We start from the raw sequence: 16,097 nt of genomic DNA, 5'->3' as shown, positions 1-16,097 counted from the left end.
GGTTATTAACATATGTAAATTCGTTTGTCAATTGGTACATTTTAAGCAAAGTGTATCGGGTTTTAGTAGACAAAAATACCCTCTTATATTATGGATTCTAAGTTTTAAGGTCAAGGGAATTTGAATAATTTCTATTTTAAAAAAAAAAACAAGAAACCCCCAAGCCCTTACTCACCCCTCTCTCATCCGTCATTCCTCTCAACCCTTTCTCATTCATCTCTTTCACTCTAACCTTCTCTGTGTCATCCCTACAGTAGCCCCAACTGAAAAAAAATCAGAGACACTCACCTAACCCTAATCCACCTTCCGTACTTATCTAATTTATTTCTCTCTCATCTCAATTCTTTCTCTCACCCACACAGAGTAACCTTCGACATTGCAATTTGTTGTTCTTGCTTCGTTCGTTCATTTGTTTTCCACTTTAATAATAAAGTAATTGATAATATTCCTGTTGATTTTTTATTAGAGGTTTGTGTTATATCTTTTCCCTTCTAATTGTTATTAAATTTCGTTTTTAAATTTTAGAATTAGTAGTTTATCTCCAGGGAGATTTGATATTTTGACTATTAAGTGTTCAGAAATATTTTCTAGAAGAGAAAAACCGTTATGTGAAAAGGGGATTCCAGAAGGGGTAAGCCATGGTCCACAAAATGAATATCTGAAGTCAGCTCTTAAAAATAATTCTAAAAACATATTTTGTCGCTGAAAACAATATTTTGGAATATACTTTTCACCTTCCTGCATATAACCAACGTCAAAACACAACAAAAAATGAAGCTCCTGTACATCTTACTAAATGATTTAACGTGAACAAATTATTGAAGAAAGTTATGGACAGAGAAAATTGTTGTTGTTGACTTTGTCCCCTTATTCAGAAAAGAGACCACTACTCATTCCCTTTCGAATGTTTCATTTTGATAAGCATATTTTCATTTCATTTTTGTAAAAACAATTAAAATATTATAACAAATTACACATCTTGTAGATTTGACCAGATTGGAGAATATTAAGTAGCTTTCAAGAAGAACTACATTGATATACCAACTAATTAAAAATCAACCAAAAATTAGTAAACTAGTCGTAATGAACCTGTTAACTCTAAGTTGGACTAGAAAATTACTTTCCAAAGTAAATCACATCATGTAAGTTTATTTTAAATAATTCACATCTCCAACTTGTTTGGTCAATATAAACATGATGTCATTATGATTTATCATTTGTCGTAGAAGTGAAATTAAGAAAAACAAAAACGCACTGAATTTCAAATTGGAATTTAAACTTAATAAATGTGTTATCATCACGCTCATAGTTTAACTTCTACTCTTTTCATTTCTATGATTTATCAAAATTATAAACATGATGTTGTCATTCTGATTTATCATTTGTCATAGAAGTGAAATTAAGAAAAACAAAACACACTGAATTTCAAATTGGAATTTAAACTTAATAAATTTGTTACCATCACGCTCATAGTTTAACTTCTACTCCTTTCATTTCTATGATTTTATCAAAATTGGTATTAAGAAACTAAATGCTTTGCAACTATTATGGGTTGATGTTAACGTCTTTTCGTGGGGGGTTCTTATTTTTTTTTTTAGTTTTGAAATTACTGTAGACTTTAGTTTTTTACAAATTTAACAACAATCAGAAGGTAAAAGATATAACACAGCCCTCTAATCAAAAATCAACATCAACATAATCAATTATTTTATTATTAAAGTGGAAAACAAATGAACAAACAGAGCAAAAGCAACAAATTGCGGTGTCGCGGGTTCTTGTGTGTGGATGTGAGAGAGAATGGAGATGAAAGAGAAACAAATTGGATAAGCAAGGAAGGTGGATTAGGGTTAAGTAAGAGTTCCTGATTTTTTCAGTTGAAGCTACGGTAGGGATGACAGAGAGAAGTTGGAGTGAGAGAGATCAAAGAGAAAAGGTTGAGAGGAATGAGAGATGTGAGAGAGAGATGTGAGTAAGGGTTGGTGGGTTTCTTGTTTTTTTTTTAGTTTTGAGAATGGAAATTATTCAACTACCCTTGACCTTAAAACATAGAATTCATAATATATGAGGTATTTTTATCTACTAAAACCCGGTACACTTTGCTAAAATGTACCAACTAAAAAAAACTTACTACGCATGTTAACAAACCCATATATATATATATATATATATATATATATATATATATATATATATATATATATATTATAATTTACAATAAAATATTTTTACTACTTTACAAAAATGTTTACATATCTCATAAAATATGGTTAAACTAAGAAATTTTAGTAATCTAAATAATTATAATAGAGAGAAAAACATTAAAAAATATTAAAGGTAGGATTTCCAATGTTTGCTTTTTTTTTTTTACCTAACCAAATATTTGATTTATCCTCTATGCAATGTGTTTGGTCAAAATTATGTAACTAAAATCTAAAAGATAATAAGTATATGTTATCCAAATAATAAAGAAAGCAAAAGTAAAACTTCTTTATCTCTCTTAAAACTTTAGTGTGTAAAATTACTCAGTAAAGATATTATCTTAGTGAAGTTGTCATATGTGTGCGATCAAAATCACACTAATGTATATTGTTTATCAATGACACTTAAAATAGGTCTATAACAATGATTTTTAAATTATTGTTGTTTTAGTCAAAAAAATATTTAGGTTAAACCCCTTGAGAAGTTCCTATTTATGTGGGTTTTTCTCAGTTAGATCTCCTTCTTATCGGTTTCGCCAATTTAGTCATTTATAATGAAAAATTGACTCAATTGAGCCCTTGCAGTTAAATTGGTTTAACGGGGTTAAATTTTTGATGACTTGTGATATTGACGTGGACAGTTTTTAAATGTGGCATTGAGAGACCATTATACGTGGCATTTGATAAAAAAAACATTTTAAAAATTGGTTTCGAAAACTCCACCACCGTCGCGCACCTCGAACACCTCCATTGTCATCCCCAGCTTCCCCTTCCTCCCTTCCGTCGCTCCCTGCATTCTTACCGTGAACTGCTTCTTCCCTGTCACCCTAAAGTTTAGGTTCTTCGCAACCGCCTCCAACTTCGCCATCACCGACGACGCTGAGTGCTTCGATATGAACATCGATGGCAACCGCTTCCTCGTCTCGAACAAATTACTCAGATCAAACCCGTGTGACAACGAGGATATTATCTCGAAAGCATTGTAAGACGGACGAGCCGGCTTGGACCCGACCAGTTCTCCAGAATGGTTGTTGCTGATGTTACCATCTTCATTGTTGCTGACGTTTCCACTGCCACCGACATTGTCCCCGTTGAAGTCGATGTTATCCTCCACAACTGTCTCCTTCATGGAAAACGCAATGGGGCGCACGAACCCAACTTGGAACCAAGGATCCTTCATGATGTCAGGAATGTAATACCTCTTCTCTGGGTCTACAACCATCAAATTAGAGATCAAGCGTCTCGCCTCGGGTGAAATCCATTCCGGGAATGCATAATCAGCTTTGAAAGACTTACTGTAAATCCTCATCACATTCTCACACTGAAAGGGCAAATACCCAGAAAGAAGCGCGAAGAGGATCACCCCACACGACCATATATCAGCCTTCGACCCATCATTGCCCTTCTTTTTCAGAACCTCCGGTGCCACATAGGCCGGCGTGCCGCACGGCGTCACGAGCATCCCGTCAGATCTGCGTTGGTCAGGTAGCGCAGACAAGCCGAAGTCTGACACTTTCAGGTCTTCGTTCTCATCAAGGAGCAGGTTCTTCGGCTTTAAATCACGGTGGGTGACGCGTTTTGTGTCCAGCGCGATTTAGGGTTCGTGGCTAATTTTGGGGGTTTTCAAATTTGTGATTTTGTTTTCTCTTTACAGGTTTCAAATGGTTTAATGGAGAAGAAAATAGATCATGATGAGTTCGGTTGCAGCGCGAAGAGCTTGAGCGCTGGTTACGTTGGCCATGGTGGCGATTTGCCCTCGCGATGCTGGATGGAAGGAGATGAATTAAAGCGAACATGACGGAGTCACGATTTTGATTTTGTGGTTACTTGATTGCAGGTTGATGGTGCACGAGGAAGATGATGGTGGTTTTGAGGCGCGATTGGGTTCTCTATGATGGTTTTAGGTGGTGCTTGACTGTAATGGAAGATGACTTTGTTTAAAATATTTTAATCAAAATGTTAAAATGTTTGTAAATTCCACGTAGAGCTCTATGAATGCCATGTTTAAAAAACTTGTCACGTCAAGCTCCCACTTCATAAAAAACTTAACCCCGTTAAACCAATTTAACAGCAGGGATCTAATTGACTCAAATTAGCATCTTTTATGATTAAATTGGGGATTCTAATAAAACGGAGATCCAACTGAAAAAAACTCAGATAAATAGGGACTTCCGAAGTGGTTTAACCAAATATTTATAATAAGTTAACAAAAGGCTGACAACACTTTTGAATGAAGTGAATATTTCTAAATTCTTACACCATGTAACATCCCAAAATACAGTAATTACCATAAATCAGAATTAATTACAATTAACAGCAAAATATACAGTCTTTCTATTCATAATTGAAGTTCCAGAGCCGAACGGCTTCAATACAAAAGCAACGCTCATAAAACGTATACAGTGGGAGTCTAAAACGAACGGCTTAAGTGCGCATATACAAGGAATTTGGACGAACGGTTTTACAAAATTAATAACCAAACGTCAATATAAGCTAACGTTTACAAACTAAACATCTATGAGCGTTCTAAGCAAAAAGAAAGACGGACGTCCTACTGCTCCGCTTTCACTTCCACTTCAACCAAGTTCTCTTCCTCAATAACGTCCTCCAGTGTAGCCTCGCCTTCTGGTCACATCCACATGGATGATCATTGCAAGACAGGAAGAACGTACATAGACAGTATGACAACACAAGGAAAAACGAAAGGGTAAGCTTATAATATTTAATTCATACAATTAACACATACATTTAACATTTCCATTCACACATACAACATGTAACTTAACATAGAACAACATAGAAATATATATATATATATATATATATATATATATATATATATATATATATATATATATATATATATATATAAGACAGACCGTCCGGACTGTATGAACCATGTAGTTACAAGCGTCCTTGCACCCGAGTGGTGTAGTAACTGATCTAATCTCACAGCTGCCACTCAAGGTTAGTCCGTTCTTACGTCGCCCACGTTAACTTATGGACTAAGGACCTCCTGCCGTTCCCACACATGACTACCCTCCTCTACATGAAGATGAGCATCACGGAACATCAGGATGGACATCGAGTCTTAACTTATCCACGGTCATACTTTACCAATTTAACATTTAACATATCTGAGACGTTCCTCCTTGGAACGCCCGTCCAAAATCCATACTCATAAAATCCCTTAATATAGTGTTCGCACTATAATTCCTTATAATTTAACATCATTCTCATCTTTAACTTTAAGAGCACTCAAGGACGAACGTTCAGTCCTTTGAAGAATTAGGACGAACGTCCAAATAAAGTACTGGATAGACGGACGTGACTCTCTGTTTGATCAGTTGAAGGAACTGACTCTATTGAGGGTATAATGGTACTTGGTAAATTTTCGTAATAAAGAAGAATATCTTGGACCAGATTCAATATACCAAGGATAGTCAATAACACTTAGAACTTTTCTTTGTAAAATTTTGTATATACAGAACCGATGCCAATATTTGTACGAACGTGAGAGGATGAATATTGTAATATTTGGACGAACGCTATTTACGTTCATTAAGAAATCAAAGATAAGGACGAGCGTTCGGTTTAAGACCGAACACTTCATTAATGCGAACGCTCGGTAGATGACCGAGCACCAATCATGACGAACGCTTGGTTTAAGACCGAGCGCTATTTAGGACGAACGCTTCGGTACAAGACCGAGCGCTATATAGAACGAACGCTTCGGCATAAGACCGAACGTTACTTAATTCAATGTTATTTAATTTAAGGCGTACGCCAACTCTATGCTGAACCGAACGCTCAAACATAGTATTTCAAATGAGGACGCTCGTTCTCAAACCGAATTCTTCCCAAATGAAAGAATTCTACTCTAAGTCTTTTTCAGGGAAACCGAACGGTATAAGACCGTACGATGACGAACGTAATTTATCATATCCAGATTTTCAAATGTCTTAACTTTAACATTTTTTATACGATTCAAACTCTATAAATTCATATCCACATTAATTTTCATACTTTATAACATTAATTCACCTCATCAAATCCAACTATATACTGCTCATTCATCCTTCATACGCATCAAAATCAACATGCATTACACCCCAAAACAAAATCATAATCATCCAGTACAACAGGTTCGTTCATAACAGCTTCAACATCATACTTTTCATACATTCACATCAGATCATACAACATGCAAGTATAAATTAAACATATAAGCTTCCCTTACCCGGATTGACAACCAAACTTGTCCTAGATGCAAAAGTAGCTTCGTCCAACTACGCTTATGTTCTTGACTCCTCCAAAACAAATCTAACCACAGAAAACAGAACACTTAGACTACCTACTTGCATGCAACTACAACCCTAGTTTTTCCAGAAACCTAAGGACAAGCTTCTGAAGGAGACTTACCAGTTTCAGTCTTTGAAACTGTTCGGTCCAGTTGGTAGCTTGTAGTTGGGTGAACGTTCCTACGGTGCTGCAAGTTGATCGGAGAAGAGACGTGAGAATTACAGTAGAGAGAAGTTGGAAGTTTTAGAGAGAAGGTGGAGAAAATGAAGGGTTGAGTTCAGAGGTAGAAGATGAGTGCGTGTAGGTGAGAGACAGATTTTCAAAAATCCAGTTTTGTTAAACTCACGTTCGTTCGAACGAACGTGTCCCAAGCTGACACCTGCACACTAAATTCTGAACTGGAAGCTTCTCCCGCGACAGGTGGCGTATGTGCATGTGGTGCAAAGTGAGTTTTTAATGTTTCAGAGAAATGATGTGGTACGGTTTTCCAGTGCACAGAAGCGTGACGTATCCCATTAGGGAGTGAGTTTCCAAAGGGAATAAGCATTGATGTGACGTAAATTAATTTGATGTGACAGAGATTTATTACTGCTAATTATTTAGGGTCTCACACACCATAATCTAAATTACTAAATAAAATACATTTTAAAATTAAAAACCATCTAAAGTTTAAAAATAAATAATATTAATTAAATTTAAAAATAAATAATATTTAAATATCTAACCCAGAATGTAGGTACAAAGGAATGCATAATTGTATGGAAAAGAGTGTCGAGAGGGAGCCTAGCACCAACAAGGAGGGAGGCATAAAAGAAGGAAAACATCATGGGACACATGACGAACTTGACTAGGGTGGAGGAATGATTGACGAACGAAAGCACGAGCGATGTGGAGACTACCAATAACGATGCAAACGTGAAGCCTAGTATAATTAATATATACTCACTTAAGTCTGCATTTTAATATGGAGAGTTTGGTGCGGAGTTAATTAAGATGCAAACTTATAGAATATTAGGAGTCATAATTATAAAATATTAGGATCATATAATTTTATTTTTTATTCACGTTGTAAATTTTTTTTTTTTTTTACAATCCAAATTTGAGAATGGTATATTTAAGTTTTCTTTTATAGTTTAGTTGTAAATGAGATATATGTGCATCCTAAATGAAATTGATGGAATGCAATTTGAAATTTTTGTTCATAGTGAAATTTACCTAAGAGTGTATCATCTTTATGCTTTCCATATTTGGCTCACACTGATCTCGCCTTCCCTTCTCTTTGGTTGAACATTGAATGGGCCTTTGTTGGACTATTTGATTCCTTGTCTTCTCTTGGCTAACATTTGCTCCTTTTAGGCCTAGTAAGCCTAAGTATAACCTATTATTAGGCTAAAACAACTCTTTGCACCTCTTTTTCTAGGAAATTAACAAGTTACTTTTTATATACTACTTCAAGAAATACAAAATTAAATATATTAATAAACTACTTTTGTCAATAGGAACATTTTTTAAAACTCCAAGTTATCCTCAAAAATAACGTGTTCTTAATCATTTCATTTACTTTATGTCAATTTGAAAAGGAATCAATATAGAAACTATGATTTATTATGTTTCTTTTCTCATCAACATATTATGCCAATTTTTAGCCTACCCATTTTGTCAATTTGAAACATAGTTCATTAAGAAACTATTATTTATTATGTTATGCCAATTTTTAACTAACATAAGTATTTAAAATTTGATTTTGGAAATCTTGAATAATAATGAACAATACACATAACTATTATATTTTGTTAAAAATTCACAACATCGATCAAGTTGTATTTGTTTTTATAGATGATACTATTAATGCATACGTGAAATAATTAATTTTTTATTAACTAAGATGTTTATTTAAATGGATATGCAATAATTTGTGGGTGTCCATTTGTGAGAGATAATACTCAAGTATTCCACGCATGTCCACGAGATTTGGAGGAATAGATTTTTGATATACGACTCAAACACCCTTAGTGAAAGAGACCATTGATTTTGTGCTGTTGTATATTTTTTGGAATTCTGGTTGATTTTAGAAAAGAGTGGATTCGAATTTTTATTTTCTCGATTTCAATTGTATTTTAAAAATGTTGAAATCAATTTTTTAGCTTCTAGAATCGTTTGAAAGCCTTTGTTGGAATCGATTCTTGTGCACGTGTTGGAGGGTGAACCGATTCCACGTACCTGAAATATTTGCATTCATGTCATAGTCCAATAATACATTACTTGATCTTCCATTCATGATATTCAGGCATTTGCTCCAATCCAATTGTGCACGTTGCTTTGGATCTATCCATATTCTAACCATCCAATAAAAATGTGAATATGCAGTCAATGAATGCTACAATCATAAAGTGCAATTCTAAAATTAGAGAGAAGAAAAATAAACTCAAAACATTAAACGATCAATCCAAATCTCAATTTATATTGTATGTTATTGATTTTGCGAATTAAACTTTAAAAATTAATTATATGTAAATAAAGAACTAAAAACACAATAGAGAGAAAAGGATTGAAAGATAATTCGAAATTTGAGAGAAAAATAGAAAAACATATTAAAAGTATTTTGGCAGACAATATTAATTTATTTCTTATTTTCTGTGCTTCAACTCTGGTACACAATGCACACTAAGTCAAATTTAGCAAGAAATATAATTAGCCCCACAAGCATATGAGAAACATTATTGTATGACTATAAGCTAAAAGGCCATGCTAATCTGTTATCCTTTAAGCTATCTTATAATGATAAATCTGAATGTTGTCTTGATTTTGTTTCTTGAAATTGCTTCCCTTTCTGTGAACAAGGAACTTGCCCCATTTGTATGCCCTATATTTGGAAGGGTTCTCCTCATTTGTCATCTCCTCCAAAGGCTTCACTTCTGTGTCCTGTGCAGGGTTGAAGAAAAATGGAATGGAAAACCTTTCTTTCTCAGAGTTAACCATCACTCTGTGTTCCACACTCTCATACAAATCATTGCTCCAAACCTGCATTAACTACCCACTTAATTCTCAAATACAACAACTATCACCTTCTAATCAATCCTGGATCATATAGTTTGAGCAACCCACCTGAATAATATCACCAACATTGATTATGTAAGCATCTGCTGTAGGTTTGACTGGAACCCATTCTTGATCTGCTTTGCGTTTGACTTCAAGTCCTCCAACCTCATCTTGTGCAAGAATGGTTAAGGCTCCACCATCCTTGTGTCGACCAACACCAAGGGCTAGGTGAGGATAAGGGCATGGAGGATAGTGGTTGAAACGAATAAAGCTGGTTTGATCTTTCGTGAAAAACTCTTCAAACCTCTTTGCCTCAAGGCCTAAGCTCAGAGCTATCAGCTCCATCAACTTAAAGGACAACTTTTCCATCTCTTCAATATACTCTTCTATTAAATCCCTGCTCATCTTTAACTAATTGTTCATCTCTAGTTGACAGTGTATAGTTATTGATTACAGAGTGAAGATGAATTACCTAAAGTTTGAAGGGTAATCGGGGGATGCATTAGTCCATTGAATGAGTCGATCATCGTGTTCATCAGAAGATGCAGGAATGGAAGTGGGGTCTTTGGCTAGAAAATCAAACACTTCTTTCCAGTCCCTGACGTTTTTGGTGAGTTCTGTGTCATAGTAACCGATTAGTGAAATCTCATCTCTGCTAACCTTCTTCTTCTCTTCCAGAGTTTGAGCAAAGAACATCCTTGAAGCATTTTCAAGCCTTTGCCTTAGAGTCAGGGAGACCCCATGGTTGATTACTTGGAAGAAGCCCCACTCTTTGCATGCACTCCCTGTCTCCTTCACTAAGCTTTCAATGGAAGATAGATCTGAAACTGTTTGGTTGGTGATTGGAGAGAGATCAATTATGGGAATTCCTTCGACTTGGATGGAGGAGAGCTTTGGCCTGTGTTCTGGGTCTTGGATGAAAGCAGTGTCAACCTCTCCCATGGCTGTTGCTGATCAACAATGATTGAGTACTTTGCCAGAACGCAGACTCTACTAATATACGTGAACTTGTTCACTTGTTTTGTTTCAATTTCACTACCTAATACCATTATCCCTTTTTCCAATGAACAGTGATTATTTTGTGATATATATTTATGCGCACAAAACTTTACAATAATATTCACGGAAAGCATTGAACCAATGAGATTATTACAACTCTGATCAATAATCAATGATAGAGAGGGAAGATTTTACGTAATATACTGAAGAATTTTGAACACCTACGTCACAATCTCTTTCTGGGAAAATGGATGCTACAAAAATCATTGATGTTTACGTGATGTTAGAAAATATATGTGGTGGTTGCGGGGAGAGTGTATCAAAGTTTATTATAGTCTCCGCGCACATACATTGAATCTGGACTCGTGCGTGTGCATTGTCATGGTCTAACGTGAGAAGAAACAAAAGAAAAGTATACGTTGAGAACGGAATTAAAACAAATTTTGATAATACTTGCACTTGTAGTATTTAAATTTTTTGGTTTATATACACGCTTTAGCCCTATTCGAGCAATTGTAATTTTATATTATCAATTATTTTCTTAATTTTAATACCATTCTTTAACGAGATTCATGTCCATGCACCTTCATATGGATATAACCCTTTCACCGGATGACAAATATAGATCCAATTTATCTATACAAAAGTTATATTAGAGGACGCCGTGTTTTATGAAGTTGGAGAAAGTTCTCAACCTTAGTGATGAAAACAATGATGATAAAGAAATTTGGGAGTGATGATAACCGTGGAGAGTAAGATTGTTTTCAACTTTCTTCAAAATGAAAGATTGTTTTCAACTTTCTTCAAAGAGGAAGTGTTTTGTGTGTTAGAAAGTAGGACAACTAGCGAAAGACTGTCTTAGTAAGAAAGAAACATTGTATACATGTGATTACTATCGATGGAGAAGAGAGAGGGTAGCATGGTGCAAGGTTTTTCTTCTGTATCTGATAGAATTTTGAAAATGTAGTATATTTTAAAGCGAACAATTCATTTTAGTCATAGTTAGAGAGTTACCCTTTGAGTTTTCGGTTTGTTCAGAGCTTTCGATTGTGATAGAAGGACACGTATTTAAAGTCAACTTTTCTTTTGTCAATGACATTTGGCATTGGACCAATGTCTTACGGCATGGCTTCAGCTGAAGATGACTCCACCTATTGAAGTTGAAAAAGCGTTGAAAAATTGCTAGAAGAAACAATTTACAAAGTATGTCTCCGTGAAAACATGATTACACTTCATAAGACGATGGTTTAACACATAACAAATTTTAAAAAACACAAGTGTTACCTCTAACAAACAATACCTCACTATCTAATTTTAGTTTACATGAGACAAAGCATAGGTGCTCCCATATGATACACTAACATAGAAGAGGTGAACTAATTTCATACGGAAAAATAAGTAACGCGTAAAAGGTTTACGTTGCAAAGTCACATTAGAATGATCTCTTGAACAATGATTGAATAAAACCGTCAAGGGTTTGTGGTGGTCAAAGAATGAATGAATAAGGGTAAAATGGAATTTATAGTTTTATAACGGTGCAGGAAAAAAAAAAGGTGTTGGAAGCAGCAGTCAATCCCATACCATACCAATAACGTGTAATCAATGGGATCTAAAATTCCATACTCCTTGGGGGATGGCATCCAATATTCACTCCCAATGACTATGAACTATGAATCCTGCAAGTTGGCCTTAGCCTGTTGTAGCTTCAACAATTTGGCCACCAATCTCGTTTAGATAGAAGCACACAACAATATTTTGTAATTGCTAAGTTAGTAAGGAAATTCTAGTTTGATGATGAACTGCTGACAGAGTGGTTTGGCTGCACCATTGGATATAAAAGGATTCAATAACGGTAACGATGCACAGTAAATCTTGGTGGCATAACTAAATTCTGTAATACTCAAGACTTCCAAAAGATCAGAAATTCAGACTTCAAAACTTCAATATACAACCACTTTCATCATAGAATCTGAAGAAGTAATAATTAGATCGGGAAAAGTATAACTGTTCAAATTCTTAGAAAGTCCTTTGACTCAAAACCATCATGTCTCGCAAAGAGCAAGTTATTGCTTCCTTCCTCTTCCTTTCTTGCTTGGTTGAGCATCCATTTGCTCTTTTCCAGTGACTTCTGATAGATCAACTGCAGAATTACAAGTAATGGAGAATGTAAAAAGAAATCTCAGCACCAGACAAGAAAGAATATCCAAAACACAATCAATGTAAACCATAAAGGAATATTGCACTGAGTGGTTTCGTATTCTCAAAAGAATCTGTCTTTGACCATTTTTATAGATAACACGAATGTTGCACAGAAGTCTTTTTAGTTAAAGCATCATCACATTAACAGCTTAGAGTAAGACATACCATCAGGACCACGGGCCATCAAAGCAAAGAACATATTGTTCAGTTTTTCCATCTTCTTAGCCTCCTGTGCTTGGTCTGTCTTGTACTTTAGACACTGTAAAAAGTACAACAATTGACAATTAGAAATTAAGATTACGAGGCTAATAATGTAAGAGGCAGTCAATCATAAAACAATGGAAAATGATGCTAATTGCTAGGAATATAATTATTACAAATCATTGAATAACAGATTTTGTTCTGCTAATTAAAATGAGAGCTCATACGCGGCTAAATTAAATTTTCACCACCAACAATCATGAGAATTTTATTAGTATATTATTTTCTTTGTCAGAATAATTATAATGTTAGAGTCATTATTAAGTCTCTAAGTAGGGAGTAGTGTGTTGGGAACTGCTTCATGTTGTACCTAGTTATGTATCTAGGTATCTAATAAACTTTTTTGATCTTTCATCTTCCCATTATATCAGATTTCTATCATTATAAATAGAAGATGATTAGAGGGGTCTTTCAAGCCCTCAAAAATATATTTCCTCTCTGTTTTAATCTTAAGCTTGTTTTAAAAAACATTATACTAACATTCTTTATGCATTACAGTAACCACCCTAATTGTTTGAAAGCATTACACCGTCTACCCCTATAAGGAAGATGTTAATAAGCTGAAGGTGCTTGTGTAATTTCACATAACCTTACGACTGATTAGTGTAATTTATTCTACAAGCACCTCCACCTTTTTAACATTTACAGTAACTTTAGAAGGAGAACAGAACACGAAACAAGAGGAAAGAGAGGATCCAGTAGGTTAGAGTAGAGAGGGAGAATTACAAGGGAAGAGAGGAACAAACAAAGGCAGAGAGAGGGATCATGTATTAGGAAAGGGTCGTGCAGCAATTAGGGCAAGTAGGGTATTTTGATCAAAATGGGTGATACAACCTTGGAGTAACAATCCAAAGTAAATTCACCCATGGAAGCAATTCAGCATGGCACACAACTCATTAGGGAGGAAAAAAAATAATTGGATCATGCCATTCATCAAGTTGGCAGAAAAAATAGACAACCATGAACTGCAAGATTGCCAAACTCTCTAGTTAACTAATAAACTGTTATGTAATTTTGGATTGAGGAAACAAGTTAACTCTATCTCTCAGCAGATAAACTTGGCTGAACACTTTAAACCCATTAACACATTTTGTATAGAAGAATCAGATTATGATTTCATGTCAATCCACATTTACAATCTCAAACATGCACAAAAGACTGGCATTTAAAAATTAAAATACATTGAATATATATCTGTTTTGTTCTAGAAAAACAAACTTATACCTGCCGGTTATCAGTGACCTTAAGTACCAACTTGCCATCACAATGCCTGTACTTCATGACATACCGTGTCTGCTCCAAATACAATGAAGAAATTTCATTTTCAGTACGTTTTAATAGAACAAGAAGGACAAGTTGGATAACTTGGACAATCAAGAAACTGAATTATAAAAAATCAATTGAGTATTGCACAACTGAATATGAAAACAGAGCAAATATACCAATTAAAGGCTTTTATAACAGTAAAATAAAACAAAAGTCTGAATGAAGTTTGTCAGGCTTCTGTTACTTTAAGAAACGAGAAAACGTTGAAGGTATAGAATTACAGAATCAGGATCAGCACGAAACAACTGAATGGATTGCTCCACAAATTTGTCCCACTCGGTAATGTAAACCATCGCACCAGACAGAGACTTCGAAACAATTTTCTGCCAATTGTCAAGCTCTGATCAACTAAGTTCACCTGCATGTCAATGAGAAAAAAATGAAAATATAAAAAACCAGTGTCACTAAATTGATAACAAAGTGTACATATGATGAAAAATTAGGATCTATAGTCAGCAATTAAATTTCATTATATCAACAAAACTAAAAAAACAACAAATTCAAATGCATAGTCTCACACCTCCCGAAATTTCACACGAATATTATCAACCGAATGAACCAATCCACATTCTCCGGCAAAAAGAAACTCACGTTTATAATAAAATAAAAAACTTGTCAGAAAAAACAAATTAGATTTATATTGAAGGAATATCTCATTCTTATCAATCCTCGATTTGACTACAACCCTACTTTCTTAGTAAATTATGCAAAGAACAGTGCAAGTTCCCCTATTAAAAGAAGGGAACTGCACAAGAGAAGCAATTCAAGAAGTACGAGGTTACTTCAGGGATCCAAAACCCACCAATGCCACATTGCATGCCATTTAAGCCTACACAAGTGACTAGCTAAAAAAAACAAAACCCACTTAATTGCATAGAGTAAATACCCACACAAGTGGGGACCTACAACTATCAATTACAAAATGTCATGAAATCCTCAGTACATGACAACCAAAACCAAAATGGAAAAATCCTTCTAACATCACTCTCATTCATTCAACAACGACGTGGCAATAACCATTTAAGAATCAATCGAAATCAAATGATCCATGAAAAGTAAAACACATTATCAATTTGAGTCAATTTTGATCCATAACAGAAAAATGAAAATCGATTCAGTGCTTACCGCGAACTACGAGAAACAAAATGAGACAGTGAAAACCCTTCGATGGGAGCACTTGCGTGTTTTATATTCAATCAGAAAGAGCCTCAATAGTGCCAAAGCCGAGAGCTCGTAGGCACTGCAAACAAGCCTTTTAAATAGTAAAATTGGGTTAGTATTAGATCTGCTTAAATGAAAAACCCAGTTTTTGTTTCGTCTATGTTTTAGAGAGGCATTTTAACTTCTGCAAATAGGAAAAATAAAATAAACAAGTATCCCCAAAAGTTTACCTTTTTCTTTTTTTACAATTAAGGACTTTAAATTCTAATTAATTAATGCTGAATGAAACCTTATCACATTTGTAAACGTATACATGTAACTTTAGTTTTACTCCAAGATCCTTAAACATTATTATTTTTATAAATAGGCAATTTAAATCTTTATTTTTATTTCAATTCATTCTAAAAACTTAACAATATTTATAAACAGTTTTTTTGAATAAATTTGAAATAAATTTCTTATATCAAATTTCAATGTTTTTTTCATTTTTCTTCTTCTTCTTACTATGACTCGTTTTTTATGTATTAAAATACAATAAAAAATAAGAATTTAGAAATAAAGAAAATAACAATCAAAAGACCCATTTGATTTTTACAGATATTTTTATTTGAT

The 16,097-nt window shown here is 34.4% G+C and overlaps 2 protein-coding genes and 1 pseudogene across 3 annotated transcripts; all 3 read right to left on the bottom strand.

Annotated features, from left to right (window-relative positions):
- Positions 1 to 2,895: 2,895 nt before the first annotated feature.
- Positions 2,896 to 3,792, bottom strand: LOC124827272 (CBL-interacting serine/threonine-protein kinase 5 pseudogene; annotated as a pseudogene).
- Positions 3,793 to 9,034: 5,242 nt separating this feature from the next.
- Positions 9,035 to 10,612, bottom strand: LOC124827270 (protein LATERAL BRANCHING OXIDOREDUCTASE 1-like). 2 transcript variants are annotated; one of them, XM_088115003.1, is made up of 3 exons: positions 10,012 to 10,612; positions 9,606 to 9,936; positions 9,035 to 9,530 (listed from the first exon to the last, which is right to left on the bottom strand). In XM_088115003.1, exons 1-3 carry the CDS (start codon positions 10,479 to 10,481, stop codon positions 9,264 to 9,266), a joined length of 1,068 nt encoding a protein of 355 aa, XP_087971129.1. In that variant the 5' UTR covers positions 10,482 to 10,612; the 3' UTR covers positions 9,035 to 9,263. The 2 variants fall into 2 exon arrangements, with proteins under 2 accessions (XP_087971129.1, XP_047156249.1); XM_047300293.2 differs by having other exon boundaries at positions 9,035 to 9,521; positions 10,012 to 10,611.
- Positions 10,613 to 12,365: 1,753 nt separating this feature from the next.
- On the bottom strand, positions 12,366 to 15,583 carry LOC148197549 (signal recognition particle 9 kDa protein). The gene is made up of 5 exons (XM_088091645.1): positions 15,450 to 15,583; positions 14,546 to 14,682; positions 14,223 to 14,291; positions 12,903 to 12,996; positions 12,366 to 12,678 (listed from the first exon to the last, which is right to left on the bottom strand). The coding sequence occupies exons 2-5, from the start codon at positions 14,615 to 14,617 to the stop codon at positions 12,602 to 12,604; spliced, it is 312 nt and encodes a 103-aa protein (XP_087947771.1). The 5' UTR covers positions 14,618 to 14,682; positions 15,450 to 15,583; the 3' UTR covers positions 12,366 to 12,601.
- Between the last annotated feature and the right edge of the window lie 514 nt (positions 15,584 to 16,097).

The sequence above is a fragment of the Vigna umbellata genome, chromosome 5 (genome assembly GCF_029865625.1).
Source record: "Vigna umbellata cultivar VRB3 chromosome 5, Vumbellata_1.0, whole genome shotgun sequence".
NCBI classification, from domain to species: domain Eukaryota; kingdom Viridiplantae; phylum Streptophyta; class Magnoliopsida; order Fabales; family Fabaceae; genus Vigna; species Vigna umbellata.
This window is presented reverse-complemented; position numbering and strand designations above follow the sequence as displayed.

Coding starts and splice junctions, on each gene's coding strand:
- LOC124827270 (XM_088115003.1), bottom strand. CDS start 10,481: ATGGGAGAGGTTGACACTGCTTTCATCCAAGACCCAGAACACAGGCCA. Junction 9,937..10,011: donor GATTACCCTTCAAACTTTAG/GTAATTCATCTT, acceptor AAAGATGAGCAG/GGATTTAATAGAAGAGTATA. Junction 9,531..9,605: donor ATGTTGGTGATATTATTCAG/GTGGGTTGCTCA, acceptor TTAAGTGGGTAG/TTAATGCAGGTTTGGAGCAA.
- LOC148197549 (XM_088091645.1), bottom strand. CDS start 14,617: ATGGTTTACATTACCGAGTGGGACAAATTTGTGGAGCAATCCATTCAG. Junction 14,292..14,545: donor TTCGTGCTGATCCTGATTCT/GTAATTCTATAC, acceptor TATTTGGAGCAG/ACACGGTATGTCATGAAGTA. Junction 12,997..14,222: donor AGGTCACTGATAACCGGCAG/GTATAAGTTTGT, acceptor TACTTTTTACAG/TGTCTAAAGTACAAGACAGA.